General features: G+C 40.4%; 1 protein-coding gene across 1 annotated transcript in view; it reads right to left on the bottom strand.

Annotated features, from left to right (window-relative positions):
- The window catches only part of BTBD16 (BTB domain containing 16), a gene marked incomplete at both ends in the record, with an annotated part of 53588 nt that overhangs the window by 10529 nt on the left and 26504 nt on the right, over positions 1-16555 (bottom strand). The window contains 2 exons of the mRNA XM_081328569.1: positions 253-344; positions 11298-11417. Coding sequence (XP_081184695.1) covers positions 253-344; positions 11298-11417 — 212 coding nt within the window. The remainder of the gene's footprint in view (positions 1-252; positions 345-11297; positions 11418-16555) is intronic.

The following is a 16555-nucleotide window of genomic DNA, read 5'->3' as shown; positions in this document are numbered from 1 at the left end:
TATATACAGCTACATACTAATAATTTTCTTTAATATATATCTATGGGATACTTTAAAACCTGTTTTGTAAAGTACCATATAAACTGTGTTGATAGAAATTGTTTGCTGTCCAGAAATACAGTTTATGTTACTGACTCTATCTGACTGAGTTGATGGATGTTTACCAATAAATATTGGTTTTTGCCATCACAAAATTTAGAACATCTGATTTTCTGAATAATCCTAAATTCAAAGAAAAAAAAGTAAACTTACTTGAAATGATACCATGTAAACGGAGAGACTGAAAAATAGCCATGTATCGCTGTCCTTCTTCCCTTTCCAAGAAGGCACATGTCTTGGGTAAACTAAAGAATCAAAATTATGGAGCAAAAGACTTGATTCAATGCCGACACAAACATGATCACTTCCTGAAACATTTCATTCTATAAACATTATTTTCTTCATGGAAAGCCTTTGCAATGCAGTGAAGAGTAAAATTCAAGGCAGACACAAACACACACAAACACCTGCCTCAAGGCAAGGGACTATAAATACGGTGATGGGATAGATGCCCTTCCTTCAGCAACACAATGGCCACTGGATGCACGTCAACCTCAAAGTCTTCATTGTCCTGTAGTTTTTTTTTAATCTGTAATTGTTTCCAATTCTTTAAATTCCCCAGGTTGGCATGGGAATTGTACAGGTAGTCCTCAATTAATGGTCACAATTAAGCCCAAAATGTATGTTTTTAAGTGGGACATTAGTTAAGTGAGTTTTGCCCCATTTTATGACTTTTCTTGCCACATTTGTTAAGTGAAGCACTGCAGTTGTTAAGTAAGTAACACGGCTGTTAAATGAATCTGGCTTCCCCCATTGACTTTGCTTGTCAGAAGGTGGCAAAAGATGATCCCATGACCTTGGGTCACTGCAATTGTCATAAATGTGAGTCAGTTGTCAAGCCTCTGAATGTAAATCACATGACCACGGGGATGCTGCAATGGTCATAAGTGTGAAAAATGGTCATAAGTCACTTTTTTCAGTGCCGTTGTAACTTCGAATGGTCACCAAGCAAACTGTTGTAAGTGGAGGACTACCGGTAAACAGATTGTGGGAAATACATAATAGCAATAGCACTTAGACTTATATACCACTTCATAGTTATTTTCCTAAACTGTACTCCAGATGCCTACATTTGAAATTGCTTCGCTGGCTGGCTCATAATTAGCAATAGCATTTGGACTTATATACTGCTTCACGGTGCAATAATAATAATAATAATAATAATAATAATAATAATAATAATAATAATAATAATAATAATAATAATAATAATAATAATAATAATAATAATAATAATAATAATCCTTTATTGTCAAAGTACAACATGTGTACACTGAGATTAGCTGAGCCTCAGCCCCGTGCTCTTTTCCCCCAACACACAGTGACAACAAACCCTCCATCCCACCACACTATGTGAACCAACTATACCACACACGGGCCTCCCAAGTCAATTCTGCATAAGATTATGTCCCATTTAAAAGCCTAACAGCCCACGGATAAAAGCTATTTTTCAGCCTGTTGGTACAGCTGGCTATATTCCTATATCTCCTACCGAACTGCATAGCGAGGCCTCCAGGATCTCCATGGATTGTCTTCGGGCTGGGGAGGAGACGACGTAAGTGAAAGAGAAAGGAGCGAAAGCAAAAACGTGGCTGCAGGGCTGGGATTCTGACTCGACTTCGAAGGCAGCCTTTTAGACCAACATTGCCGAGCCTTTTTCTGAGCAATGCCAGATCCCTCATCCATAAAATTGACGAATTACAGCTGCAGTTAGCAGAAAGCAGGCCTCTCCAGGAATGCTGTGTGATCATTGTCACGGAGACCTGGCTACATTCAGAGATACCGAATGAAGCTGTGGAGTTGATAAGCCGAGTTTTTCACCGCTCTGACAGAGATAAACGCTCCGGGAAGGGTAAAGGAGGAGGACTGTGTGTGTACATACACTGTGAATGGTGTGTTAACAGCAGATTGGTATACACGTATTGCTCCCCAGGTGTGGAACTGATGACTGTTATATGTAGGCCTTTCTATCTGCCTAGAGAAATTACTGTGGTAATTATTATAGCTGTTTATGTTCCACCTGATGCCAATGTCAACATGGCACTTTCTAAGCTGTATGACGTCATCACCAGGCAGCAGCAAACTCACCCAGAGGGCGCTCTTGTCGTGGCTGGGGACTTCAATCAAGCTTGTCTGAAGACAGTTCTCCCTAAGTTTGTACAGTATGTGCAAGTTTCCACCAGAGGGAAGAACACTTTGGACCATGTGTATTCCAATCTGACACAGGCATACAGAGCTTTCCCTCTTCCCCACCTGGGTACATCTGACCATCTTTCACTCCTGTTGTGCCCAAAGTATGTTCCTCTCAGGAAAAGGACTCAGGCAGTCACAAAAAGGGTCAGAACCTGGCCAGTGGGTGCTCTCAGTCAGTTGCAGGACTGCTTTGAAACCACTGACTGGAGTATATTTGAAGAACAAGATCTAAATTCATATACAGATGCTGTACTCTCTTATATTAGAACATACACTGATAGTGTAACAACGGATAAGTGCATTAGAGTTTACGGGAACTGTAAACCCTAGATGACTGCAGAGATACGAACACTCCTGAGAGCCCGGGATTCTGCCTTTAAGGCGGGGGACAGGGACAGATACAGAGAGGCCAGGGCAAATCTCAGAAGAGGCATTAGGATGGCAAAACAACAATACAAACAAAAGGTGGAGAACCATTTAGCGAACAACGATCTGAGGCAAGTATGGCAGGGACTGCAGCACTTAACCAACTATAAGGGCAGCATGAGGAGCATGGCAAACACCGATGCCTCGTTGGCTGAGGAGCTGAATATCTTCTTCGCCCGCTATGAGGTTAAAAGACCAGACCCCGTAGCCTTTGCTGGCCGGCCTTCTGACTCTCAGCCACTCACCCTGTGTGAACACCAAGTGAGAGCTGTATTGAAGGCTGTGAATCCCAGCAAAGCCGCAGGCCCAGATGGGGTGCTGGGGATCGTGATCAGGAATTGTGCCGAACAATTAGCAGGGGTCCTGACAAGGATTTTTAACATCTCCTTGCAAACGGCATGTGTACCATCGTGCTTGAAAGCAGCTACCATTGTCCCAGTGACCAAGAAAACTGCAGTTGAGTGCCTGAATGACTACAGACCTATTGCATTAACGTCTGTAGTCATGAAATGCTTCGAAAGATTGGTTCTCCAACATCTTAGGACATGCCTCCCACTGGACTTTGATAAACATCAATTTGCCTACAGGGGAAATAGGTCAACAGACAATGCCATAGCTACTGCTTTACACTCTGTAGCAAGTCATCTCGAGAAGCCTGGAAGTTACGTCAGGATGCTTTTTGTTGACTACAGCTCGGCTTTCAACACCATTTTGCCGAGCATTCTCATCGAAAAGCTGACTGACTTGAAATTCTCCCCCACCATCTGCAATTGGATTCAAGACTTTCTTAGGGATTGGTTACAAACAGTGAGGGTTGGCTCTGCTTTGTCCACCCCCCTGAAGCTTTGCACCGGCACGCCACAGGGCTGTGTGCTTAGCCCTTTACAGCCCTCTCTAAGCGGTTTCCAGAGTCAGCATATTGCCCCCAACGACCTGGGTCCTCATTTTACCGACCTTGGAAAGATGGAAGGCTGAGCCAACCATGAGCCCCATCAGCTCCATCAGAAAGCATGCAGGCATGTTGTTCACCCCAGAGAAGCACATGACCAACTTTCAGCCGCAACTCCAGAAAAAAAGGCCATTTAGGACTTTCTGAAGATTCAGAAGACCAGGGGGGCTTTGCTCCCAGTGAGATATTAGACTACCTTCATTGTCTCCTTAGACTGCCTCACTATACCCAATGATAGGGTTGGTTCTAAGAAGAGTAAGAACTTCCCTAAACAAGAGACAGTGGGAAGGAAAGTGGAAGGAAAGTGACTGTATGACACAAAAGGAAAGTGACCACATAACACAAAGACATAACATCTAAACTCTGACTTAACTAGCTTCATCACATTAATTGGCTTCTTGTGAACACTACAAAACCAAACTCTGCCTAGTCAGTTGAAAGCAGAGGCAAACGCCTCTGATCTCAGAATCGCATCCAGAGAAGGAGAGAAGGAAAGGTAAGTAACTCAACTCTTACTTTAATGCAATAGTAAATCATGGTTCATTGTTGTATTTATTCCCAGCCAGGACTTACACGTGTGTTTCTATACTGTATTAACATGGACCGGTCTGTCAAAATTTATTTTGGGAGTGATATGCAATACGGGAAGCTTAATCTGGTAATAAAACGCAGAAAGATTATGTGCAAGGTCCCTCAAAGGTTGCTCCAAAGGTTGAATCGATTCTTAACTGGAGGTAATATCTAACCAGCCATTTAGGTGGTTATATAATGATTAATAAAAGCGAAGTGCCTCATTTCAAGGCTCAGGCTTTGCCAACGCGGAAGAAAGGAGCAGCGGTTTAGTTGGTAGACTAAACAAAGCTGTCAAAGGTTCACTGATCTAAGCAGAGAACACTTGGGTAGCGTTTGATAAACAAATCAAAATTTTCAGATAGTGGAATTAAAGATTTCTATACTCTTCCTCAAGCAAGTCTTTTCTGCATTATTTCATACAAACATAGCCGTTACTTAAAGTGTGTTTAAAACACTGGAAAAAGTCTATCATCAAGTTCTTTAAAAAAACAAACAAACTGAAGAATGCACTTGTTGGTTTTTTTCCTGACAATGTTGTGCAGAAGCGTATGGCCTGAACAAAGTCTGAGGCAGCTGTTAGTAAAACATGAACTTAGTCTGGAAAGACAGAAAAGAAGTGAAGAAGAAACTTGAGGTTGGCCCGCTTTCTCTCTCTTTGGTAGCAGAGGAAGGGGAAGAGAAACTGAGTCATGCTTTCCAGGTTCTGTTGCTATAGCTTACATCCAATACGGGTAGTCCTCGGCTTATAACAGTTCATTAAGTGACCGAAGTTACAATGGCACTGAAAATAGTGACTTATGACCATTTTTCACACTTATGACCACGTGATTTACATTCGGATTCTTGACAACTGACTCATATTTATGACGGTTGCAATGTTCCGGGGTCACGCAATCCCCTTTTACGACCTTCTGACAAGCAAAGTCAATGGGGAAGCCAGATTCACTTACTAACCAGTGCAGTGATTCACTTAACAAATGTGACAAGAAAAGTCATAAAATGGGGCACAACTCACTTAACAGATTTCTCACTTAGCAACATAAATTTCAGGCTCAGTTGTGGTCGTAAGTTGAGGACTACCTGTAATGAAGAATTCTCATATTTCTTGTGTCTTGTTTCCTAATATGATCTGCCTCAAGGATCTGACAGACAACTTCAAGTGCCCAATGCAAGGGGGGAAGGGACTATTAAACTATCAAACTGATAATATTTGTTTTTTAACTGCTGATCATCATCCGTCGCTCAGACATGCCACCAGTGGTGGGATTCAGCCGGTTTGCATCACTTTGGCAGAACCAGCAGCTAATTTTTTGTTGTCCAGGCCCAGAACGGAATTCCAGAAGCGGCATCCACACAGAGAACCGGTTGTTCACATATTTGAATCCCACCACTGCATGTTACTACTAACTTTAGTAGGTTCAAAAACCATCTGACATAGTAACTGAAGTAAATGAATATAGAATTACAAACCCGAAGTTTGGGCTTCTAGGATGAATTCTCTGGTACACAGCTTGTACTCTTTTTAAATATCTCTCCCCTTTTGTTTACTGATCTTTCCTACCACTTGCTTTCAATTAGTTAGTAACTAAAAGTTACTTAGTTAGTTGTTAGGCGTCTTCCAATGTTATTTCAACCAAGGTATTATCAACAGAACCTCAAAAACTGCAGCCATTCATAAAAGAAACTCTGAATACTAAAAAAATAAAATAAAAATGCAACATGTTATTACAAGGTCAGAAATAAATCAGCCGCCTGTTGCTATAGTTGACTTCAAAAGGCTAAAAGGAACTCAGCAACAGTTTTCTTTTACTTTAAACAATAGTTCATTTCCAGTTCCAAAGCATTTGCATTGAAACCAGCTGCCTTCACTGAAATTATCACAATGCCCCTTATCTGAATTTAACTCATTATTTAAACGCAACATATTTTGCCTCATAATTTTGGGAAAATATTCTCCTGAGATCTGCTGACATCTGTCTGGCTATTTTAGCTTATTTTTGCTCAATCATTCGCTTCGTAGAGTACAGTATGTGCCAGCTTCACACCTTTTCTCCACTATCACATGCAAATATTACTAATAAATATATTTAATGATTGGCTATTTATTTATTTTTTAAAAAGACAAACGAGAACATGTACATTTGAGCTTGGATTCAAGGTTTGCTTCTTGGAGAAGAATAAATCTTCTGTCTCACAAAGATGCACATTCCAATCATGGAAGTTGGGAAATCTTGAAATGAGGATATATTGCGAAATTGTAGATCAGGAATTAATAATCTTTTTGGACTTAGGGTGTGTAGCTTTAGCTCAGAGAGTGAGACTGAGTTCAAAGTCATATTTTGCCTAATCTTAATTTGTACAGAATGTCAAATCACACTTGTACCGCAGGGCTTTTTGTCTCATAGAACGCTCAGAACGGAGTTCCGGCACCTTTTTTGGATGGAACCTTGTAGGGTAGGCAAGGCGGGTTGTATGACATGTGTGAGTTCCGGCACCTTTTTCTTTTACAAAAAAAGGCACTGCCTGTACAGGTTCAAATAAGTGGCTAAATCAAAACCAACAAGGCATATTTTAGCATGGCATGATACATCTACCTTGTGCTTCCTAACCAAGTCCATTTTTGCTTTTGAAAAACAGTTGATTGAGATATGAGAATTTGAGATCATGATGAGGTTTAGAAGAAAGGTGAGGAACAATGGCCCTTTTATGGCTTGTGAGCTTCAGCTCCCAGAATTCTTGAGCCAGGAACCTGGGAGTTGAAGTCGACAAGTCATAAAGAGGCTGTCGTTCCCCACCTCTGGTTTAGAATCAAGTCATAGCTGGACTTCATTCATTCTGGACTTGTATAGACGTTTTATCCTTTTTGCTTTTTATGAGTACTTTGATCAAGAAATAGTCCTAAGAGCAGTACTTTGGTGCAGTTGATTTTAAAACTAGGAAACTGGTTTTTTTGCAACCAGGTCCTAAATAGTAATAAACTAGCCACTGTATTCACAGAATGTAGTTTTAAAATATTTTTTTCAGACATTCTGTTGAATACCTTTTTTTTCAACTGATTGGGAATAATTCAATTGTCAGGGTATCGGAGAAATCCAATAAAGCAGACGTGAAGAAGTACAAAGAAGGAATACAAGGCTCATACAATTCAACTAAGTAAGTGATGACAGAAATCATCATTACACAAACACGTATGCCCTTATATTACATATTGGCATGTAAATAGTAATGCCATCTTGGTGTCATTGTGGTTTGATGAAGATGCTGCTAACTAATGATTGAAAATAATCTTTAAATGGCCTGGAAACAGGAAATTGACTTCAGAAAGTAGGCAGACTGCTCAATAGCTGGGACATATACTATAACAGAGATGGCATTGTAGAAACATTTGGCTAGCTAGCGTTGGAAACAGGATGCTGCATTAAATGGACTTTGGCTTTGACTTAGCAGAACTCTTCTTTATGTTCTCAGAGTCATGCTGAACATTAATTTTGAACTCAGCCTGGTTTTAAAATAGAGCTGTGATGTGGCAGAGGAGGCTTCTGTTGGAAAGAAATGCAAACACAGACCTCCTTTAGGCACTCTGGAATGAGTTCAGTTGTATGGTTCTTTGGAAACTGGCCAGTAACTGGGAATTGGCTGAGATTTCCAGTGCAAGAAATCTCTTGCAGCTGTTTCCATGAACTGTGTAGGGAGCTGTTATAAAGTAGCAAAAAGCTACTCGGTATCTCCTGTGGCTGCTAAACAATGTAAAGCTTTGTGTATCTGATTTTTCTCTTTGTCTATTTTCTGTGCCAGACTTACTTTGTACACACAGAAGCATTTGCACCTACTATTCACAGGGATAACAGATAATAAACAAAAAGCCACCTGGTTATTCTCAGGATAAACTTTTAGGAAGGGTTGAACTGTGTTGCAGGGGTCTTCAAACTTGGCCCTTTTATGACCTGTGGACTTCAGCTCCCAGAATTCCTCAGCCAGCATGCCTGGCTGAGGAATTCTGGGAGTTGAAGTCCACAAGTCATAAAAGGGCCAAGTCTGAAGACCTCTGCTGTATAGTAATGGCATGGTTTTTAAAAGACTCCAGTCTCAGTATGTTTCAGCCATATCCAAAAGAGGTCTAAATGTAAATGCTTTGCCAAAAATTTCAACCATCCTCATGCAAGCTAATGAGACAGAAATTAATTTCAATTTTTCTTTTCAAGGGGGAAGAAGTTTTCAACATCATTAAGGGTGAGATAGCATTTATCTTGCTTGAAAGGTAGCCAAAGAATATTTGTGTTTTGTCCTTCATGTAATCCTCTTTCCAGGGGACCGCAGGGTTCTTTCCACAACAATTTCATTAGTTAGGTAAGTTGTGCCTGAGCCTTGATGACTAAATGGAAAAATGCCTATTATTATAACCAGTCTTGGTGGGATTCCATAACTCTTTCAATGATACTTGAATGATCTCCTTGGACCTATGTTGTCCACCGTCTTCCTCTTTTTTCTGCTTTTCAACCTCACTAAGCACATTAAGTTTTCCCATCTTCTACTTGTCTCAGAAGCCACCAAGTATCTGAAATTTTGTTTGCTGATCATTGCCTCAAGGGCTATTAGAATAAGATCTGAAGGATGTCATTCAAGACAACCCCTCCAATGGGACACTTTTCAGAACCATGTGAAGCCACTGATGGAAGAAAAAAATGTTGCCAAAATACACACAGAACTAGCACCCTCTAACCCCTTACAATAAAGCAAGGATAAAAGCATTCTGAGAATGAAAACCAGACCTTTTTTGGCAGGGTAAGAAAATGTTCATGAAGATAGATTTTGAAATAATCCATTTTTAATCAACTGCAGTCACTGGATTTATGCATGCATAACTCTGATTTCAATATGATATCTATGACTGGAAGTTGTATTAAAATAAATAGGAATCACTGCCAGATTAAAAGAAATTAGATTTACTCTTGAGAAGCATGTTTAGCATGCTAGGGGAGTTATAATGGGTCCTACTAATACCTTTATCTCTGTTGGTTTGCTTTCTGTTAGCTTTGCTTAATTTTGGTTGACATAATGAAATTGCAGCAAGACCTAGATTAGCAAAAGAATAAACTTCTAAAGTACTGTCTACATGTACATATTTCACATGGCTTAATAAGCAAGCGTTACATGATCTATTTTCCCCTTTTCAGATATTTCAATCTGAAGCATGTTACAGAAGATTTTATTAAGCTGACAGAATACAAATCCGTGAATGACCAAACTGTTTAAATTTCAATAAGCTTAAATGAGATGGTTAAGAGGATGGATTTCTAGCTAGAGAGTCAATTAATCAGCTGTTTTGAAAGGCAATTGCCTTTAAAACACAGCTTGCTTAACCACATCATCTTAATGTATCGTCTACATTATATTAAATATAACCTGTGGAAGACTGAGTTTATGCATCACATTCATCCTGCACACATGCATAGGCTGCAAATGCCCTTATTTTCAGAAATCTTTTGATAGAATGAGTGCTTCTCAGGTCAACCTAATAAACAATGATTCATCTAGGCCTTCAGCTCATTCCTATCTCTTGGTGAAAAAGGCAGGGCTGGGGTGTGGGGGAGGAAGAGATAAAAAAGAAGAGAATTTTATATTCAAGACATAGGAACTCTCTTTTGATCCCAACAGTGATTTCTTTATAGTGGTCCATGACTCACAGGAAAGAATGGTTCATGGGACAGCACCAGCAGTGTTAAGACAGTCTTTTCTTTATTCTTCTTCTTTTTTTTAAAAAAAAAACCCAACCTAAACCACAAAAAGTGTATTTCACAAGCCGGGCTGGAAATCTTTCATGGCTGAAGCTGAATTTGTCTCACTTCTGGGAATTCTGTTTGGGTCAGGAAGGGACATGAAAAGGGCGACCGGCTGACTCTCTGCCTTAGCAACAGCAGATGATGCTTAAGGGGCCGCTAATTCTCTATATGATGTTTGACTAGGATCAGAAGGACGTAGGTTCAGCTGTAAAATATAGGTGGAGATTTCTGCAGGGGGGCAGGGATGGCCTGTAGGGCACCTTCCAACTCTTATTAGTCATTTATTTGAGGCTAGCTCTCTTTCATAGCCCAATCGATAGCACAGACCTTTTGAGAAATATAATAAGGTAGCCCACTTAGAACTTCCGTTTAGAATAATTTGTATACTGATGGGAAACTAAAAGCTTGAAAAACAGGATCTACATTCATTCAATATGAAGACCTTAATTGCAAATACAACTGAAATATAAGCTGGTTAGAAAAGATGTTGTATATTATTGTTATTTGTATAAACACTAGAAAAATGTCTATATCTAATTTTGTATGCATCAATAGTACCAAGAACTGTATTTGCTTAATGTTGGTAAAATGACAATATTACTGGAAAAAGAAAGGATCAAGGCATTCTGACATCTTAACTATGGAATTATAGAAATTAATCACTATTAATTATTGTTAAATATGTGAACCCAGACAACACGTTATTTACTAAGCACCAAAGATTCTTACTGTAAAAAAAAAATCAAATATATATATATATATATATATATATATATATATATATATATATATATATATATATATATATATATATCAAAAAAATAAAGGGAACACTTAAACAACACAATGTACTGTATTTAACAGTAAAATGTCTTATCTTCTGTTCCCTTTATTTTTTTGAGCAATATACAGTATTGCCAAAAAAAAAATTTACACAAATATGAGCTGCCACTGCTGTGGCTACTGCCTGTTGATGGCCTTGGGCTAGGCTGAAACAGGAAATAAGATTTGTCCTGTGTCTTGGACTAAGCAAGTGTATTCTGAATGCTTAACAAACATTTAACGTGGATTTGGGAATGTCATATCATTACATATAGTGGGTATGGCTTAAAGAAGCCTCCCGCTTCTTTTTCACTTCCATCTCTCCTTTTCCACTTGTAATAGGCTAGAAATCCTGCAGTTTTGCCAAACGACAGCTTGCTAGCAGAGGACTGTTGAATTTAGGCTGCCCAAGACTACTTTTGAGGAAGGTTATGATCCATGTAAGAGAAGGATACCTGCTAAAATATGTGAGGATAGTATCATAAGGTGGAATTATCTGAATTTTGGGATTTTGCTGCAGGAATACCCAGTAGAGTGCAGTTCTCAAGAGGTAGAATTCATTGATGGTAAACAACCTGGCAAAAGAGGAAATATTAATCAATTAGCTACATTTTGAAGTAAAATCTTTAAAGAGCAGTCATTTTAAGACATGGGAAAAACATTTAATCTTAGAGTATTTACCTTTAATAATGTTTTCAAAAGTTCTGTTACTTCAAATGCACGTAACATATTTCAGCATATGAATTAATGTCTGATCTGGCAGATAATGATTGTAATTCCAAAAACAGCAAGTGATATGGCCCAGTGTTTGCAAAATGCCAAGTTTAATAGCAGCCAAAGGCACAAACTTTTTTTTTTAAAAAAACAACAATTTTAACCTTTGAAATAGTTCAATTAAGATTAACATCGATGCCATTTCAGGCTTCAGTAGGTGCAGGGACCAACTTTAACAAGGAAGAAGTCCAGAGCACTTTGTTTAGGTTACAGTTTAAATGTGAGAGCCCAATCCCAAATCTAGATCAGTGTTTTTCAACCTTGACAACTTACGATGGGTGGACTTCAAGTCCCAGAATTCTGAGAGTTGAAGTCCACCCATCCTAAAGTTGCCAAGGTTGAGAAATACAGGTCTAGAATATTGTGGTGATTACTGTTGTTGTTAGCTGCGAAGTCGTGTCCGACCCATCGCGACCCTATGGACAACATTCCTCCAGGCCTTCCTGTCCTCTACCATCTTCTGGAGTCCATTTAAGCTCGCGCCTACTGCTTCAGTGACTCCATCCAGCCACCTCATTCTCTGTCGTCCCCTTCTTCTATTGCCCTCGATCTTTCCCAGCATTAGGCTCTTCTCCAGTGAGTCCTTCCTTCTCATTAGGTGGCCAAAGTACTTGAGTTTTAGCTTCAGAATCTGGCCTTCTAAAGAGCAGTCAGGATTGATCTCCTCTAGGACTGACCGGTTTGATCGCCTTGCAGTCCAAGGGACTCGCAGGAGTCTTCTCCAGCACCACAGTTCAAAGGCCTCAATTCTTTGGCGCTCAGCCTTTCTTATGGTCCAACTTTCACTGCCATACATTGCAACTGGAAAGACCATAGCCTTGACTATACGCACTTTTGTTGACAGGGTGATGTCTCTGCTTTTTAGTGTGCTGTCTAGATTTGCCATGGCTTTCCTCCCCAGGAGCAAGCGTCTTTTAATTTCTTGGCTACAGTCCCCGTCTGCAGTGATCTTGGAGCCCAGGAAAATAAAATCTGTCACTACCTCCATTTCTTCCCCATCTATTTGCCAGGAATTGAGAGGGCCAGATGCCATGATCTTGGTTTTCTTAATGTTAAGTTTCAACCCAAGTTTTGCACTCTCCTTCTTCACCTGCAACAAGAGGCTCTTTAGTTCTTCTTCACTTTCTGCCATTAGAGTGGTATCATCTGCGTATCTTAGGTTGTTGATATTTCTTCCGGCAATCTTAATTCCAACTTTTGATTCATCTAGCCCTGCCTTTCTCATGATGTGCTCTGCATATAAGTTAAATAGGCAGGGCGACAGTATACAGCCTTGCCGGACTCCTTTCCCAATTTTGAACCAATCAGTGGTTCCGTGTCCAGTTCTCACTGTTGCTTCTTGACCCGCATATAGGTTTCTCAAGAGACAAATAAGATGGTCTGGTACTCCCATCTCTTTAAGAACTTGCCACAGTTTGTTGTGATCCACACAATCAAAGGCTTTAGCATAGTCAATGAAGCAGAAGTAGATGTTTTTCTGGAACTCCCTAGCTTTCTCCATGATCCAGCGTATGTTGGCAATTTGATCTCTAGTTCCTCTGCCTCTTCGAAATCCTGCCTGTACTTCTGGTAGTTCTCGATCCACATACTGCTGAAGTCTAGCTTGTAGGATTTTAAGCATGACTTTACTAGCATGAGAAATGAGTGCAATGGTGCGATAGTTTGAACATTCTTTGGCACTGCCTTTCTTTGGAATTGGAATGTAAACTGATCTTTTCCAATCCTGTGGCCACTGTTGAGTTTTCCAAATTTGCTGGCAAATTGAGTGTAGCACTTTTACTGCATTGTCTTTTAAGATTTTGAATAGCTCAGCTGGAATACTGTCACTTCCACTAGCTTTGTTGTTGCTCAGTTTTTCTAAGGCCCACTTCACTTCACATTCTAGGATGTCTGGCTCGAGGTCAGTGACCACCTCATTGTGATTATCAGGGACGTTAAGCTCATTCTTGTATAGTTCTTCTGTGTAATTTTGCCACCTCTTCTTAATCTCTTCTGCCTCTGTTAGGTCCCTGCCATTTTGGTCCTTTATCATGCCCATTTTTGCATTAAACGTTCCCTTCATCTCTCCAATTTTCTTGAAAAGATCTCTGGTCCTCCCTATTCTATTGTTTTCTTCTATTTCTTTGCACTGTTCATTTAAGAAGGCATTCTTATCTCTTCTAGCTATTCTCTGGAATTCTGCATTCAATTGGGCGTATCTTTCTTTTTCTCCCTTGCCTTTCGCTTCCCTCCTTTCCTCAGCTATTTGCAAAGCTTCCTCAGACAGCCATTTTGCTTTCTTGCATTTCTTTTTCTTTGGGATGGTTTTGGTTGCTACCTCTTGTACAATGTCGCGAACCTCTGTCCATAGTTCTTCAGGCACTCTGTCTATCAGATCTAATTCCTTAAATCTATTTGTCACCTCTACTGTATATTCAACAGGGATATGATTTAATTCATACCTGAGTGGCCTAGTGCTTTTCCCTACTTTCTTCAGTTTAAGCCTAAACTTTGCAAGGAGAAGCTCATGGTCTGAGCCACAGTCAGCTCCTGGTCTTGTTTTTACTGACTGTATAGAGCTTCTCCATCTTTGGCTGCAGAGCATATAGTCAATCTGATTTCTGTGTTGACCATCTGGTGATGTCCATGTGTAGAGCCGTCTCTTGGGTTGTTGGAAAAGAGTGTTTGCTATGACCATCGCATTCTCTTGACAGAATTCTATCAGCCTGTGCCCTGCTTCATTTTGCACTCCAAGGCCAAACTTGCCTGTTATTCCAGTTATCTTTTGGCTTCCTACTTTAGCATTCCAATCCCCCATGATGATAAGAACATCATTTTTTGGTGTTAGTTCTATAAGGTGCTGTAGTGCTTCATAGAACTGGTCAATTTCATCCTCTTCAGCACTGGTGGTTGGGGCATAGACTTGGACTACTGTGATATTGAATGGTTTGCCTTGGATTCGAACTGAGATCATTCTGTCATTTTGAGGATTGTATCCCAGTATTGCTTTTCCTACTCTTTTATTGACTATGAAGGCTACTCCATTTCTTCTGAAGGATTCTTGCCCACAGTAGTATACCTGATGGTCATCTGAATTAAATTCACCCATTCCTGTCCATTTTAGTTCGCTGATACCTAAGATGTCAATGTTCAGTCTTGTCATCTCTTGTTTGACCACGTCCAGCTTTCCTTGATTCATGGATCTTACATTCCAGGTTCCTATGGAGAAAAAATCTTTACAGCATTGGACTTTCCTTTCACCACCAGACACATCCACAGCTGAGCGTCCTTTCGGCTTTGGCCCAGTCGCTTCATTCTTTCTGGCGCTACTAGTACTAGCCCTCTGCTCTTCCCCAGTAGCATATTGGACGCCTTCCGACCTGAGGGGCTCATCTTCCAGCGTCATATCGTTTTGCCTTTTGGTACTGTCCATAGGGTTTTCATGGCAAAGATACTGGAGTGGGTTGCCATTTCCTTCTCCAGTGGATCACGTTTTGTCAGAACTCTCTGCTATGACCTGTCCGTCTTGGGTGGCCCTGCACGGCATAGCTCATAGCTTCATTGAATTACGCAAGCCCCTTCGCCACGACAAGGCAGTAATCCATGAAGGGGGTGGTGATTACTACTAATCTATAAAAAATGTTATCGACACATTAGCAGCTTTGTTTTAAAAGAAAACATAATTTTATTTACTGATGCATGTATACATGCTTTCTTGTGGTGGTGCAGTGGTTAGAATACAGTACTGCAGACTGCTCACTCCAAGAGTTCGATTCAGAGCAGCTCAGGGTTGACTCAGCTTTACATCCTTTAGAGGTTGGTAAAATGAGGACCCAGATTGTGGGGGGCAATATGCTGATTCTGTAAACTGCTTAGATAGGACTGTAAAGCACTATATATGTGCTATTTCCTGCATTTTAAATAAGAATCTCCACTGGATTGCTTGTATAATATCTACTGTCTAATCAAGACAAGTCTCGGCAACTACTGTGTTTCCCTGAAAGTAAGACCTACGCCAAACTAAGCCCTAGCTTGAGTTTTGGGGGTGGCCCTAATATAAGCCCTACCCTGAAAGTAAGCCCTACTTAAGAGCCTGCGCATCCGGCCGCCTGCCAAAAGGTCAATCAATCAATTCCAGCTTCCTCGAAATGATCGACTGAACTTTTTTTCTTAGTCCCACAAACTTCTTTTGTTTGTGGCACTGCACACAGTGGCAGAGGAACGCGGCAGAGGAATGCGATGGAGCTGGAAATCAGGTAAGCAAAGTAGAAAAATAGGGACCACTACGGTGGGAAGGTAACAGCCTTCCGTGCGCCTTTGGCGTCTAGTCATGCCGGCCACATGACCACGGAGACGTCCTCGGACAAGCGCTGGCCCTTTGGCTTTGAAACGGAGATGAGCACCAGCCGCTAGAGTTGGAAACAACTAGCACGCATGTGCGGGGGAACCTTTACCTTTACCTTTATTTATGTATTATGGTATATTTGTTGATATGTATGGCGGAGAGTTGGAAAAAATAAAAATACAAAAACTTTTTTTAAAAAGGCTGGGAAATTGTCAGACTAACATTACATAACCTAAGAAGACAGAGGCTTTTGTAAAAACCAGGTACTGGCATGGAAATTTGAAAAGAACAGCTCTTAAAACTTTGGGGAGGAAGCTAATTGCTTTCTGAGAAGGATGAAATTAATGAAAGGCTCAGATAAGACAAGAGTCTGTTCAAAGATTAGAAGTGTGGAAAATGTTGGCAACTTTCAGCAACAATTTGGAAACGGAACACTTTGGCTACAAAACTCATTAGGAAAGTTGAGAATTTGAGCAAATGGAACCTGTTACCTGTTTGCTACATATAGCTCCCCAGCTGACCAGCACCTTTGTCTGGAAATATATATTCAAGACTCATGCTACTTAAACACTTGGTGATTTATAGCCCTTAGAAGCATCCAAAATGCACAGGGGG

This window comes from Vipera berus (genome assembly GCF_964194415.1).
Source record: "Vipera berus genome assembly, chromosome: 5".
NCBI classification, from domain to species: domain Eukaryota; kingdom Metazoa; phylum Chordata; class Lepidosauria; order Squamata; family Viperidae; genus Vipera; species Vipera berus.
Note: the sequence above shows the minus strand (reverse complement) of the source record. Positions and strands in the feature narration are given on the sequence as shown.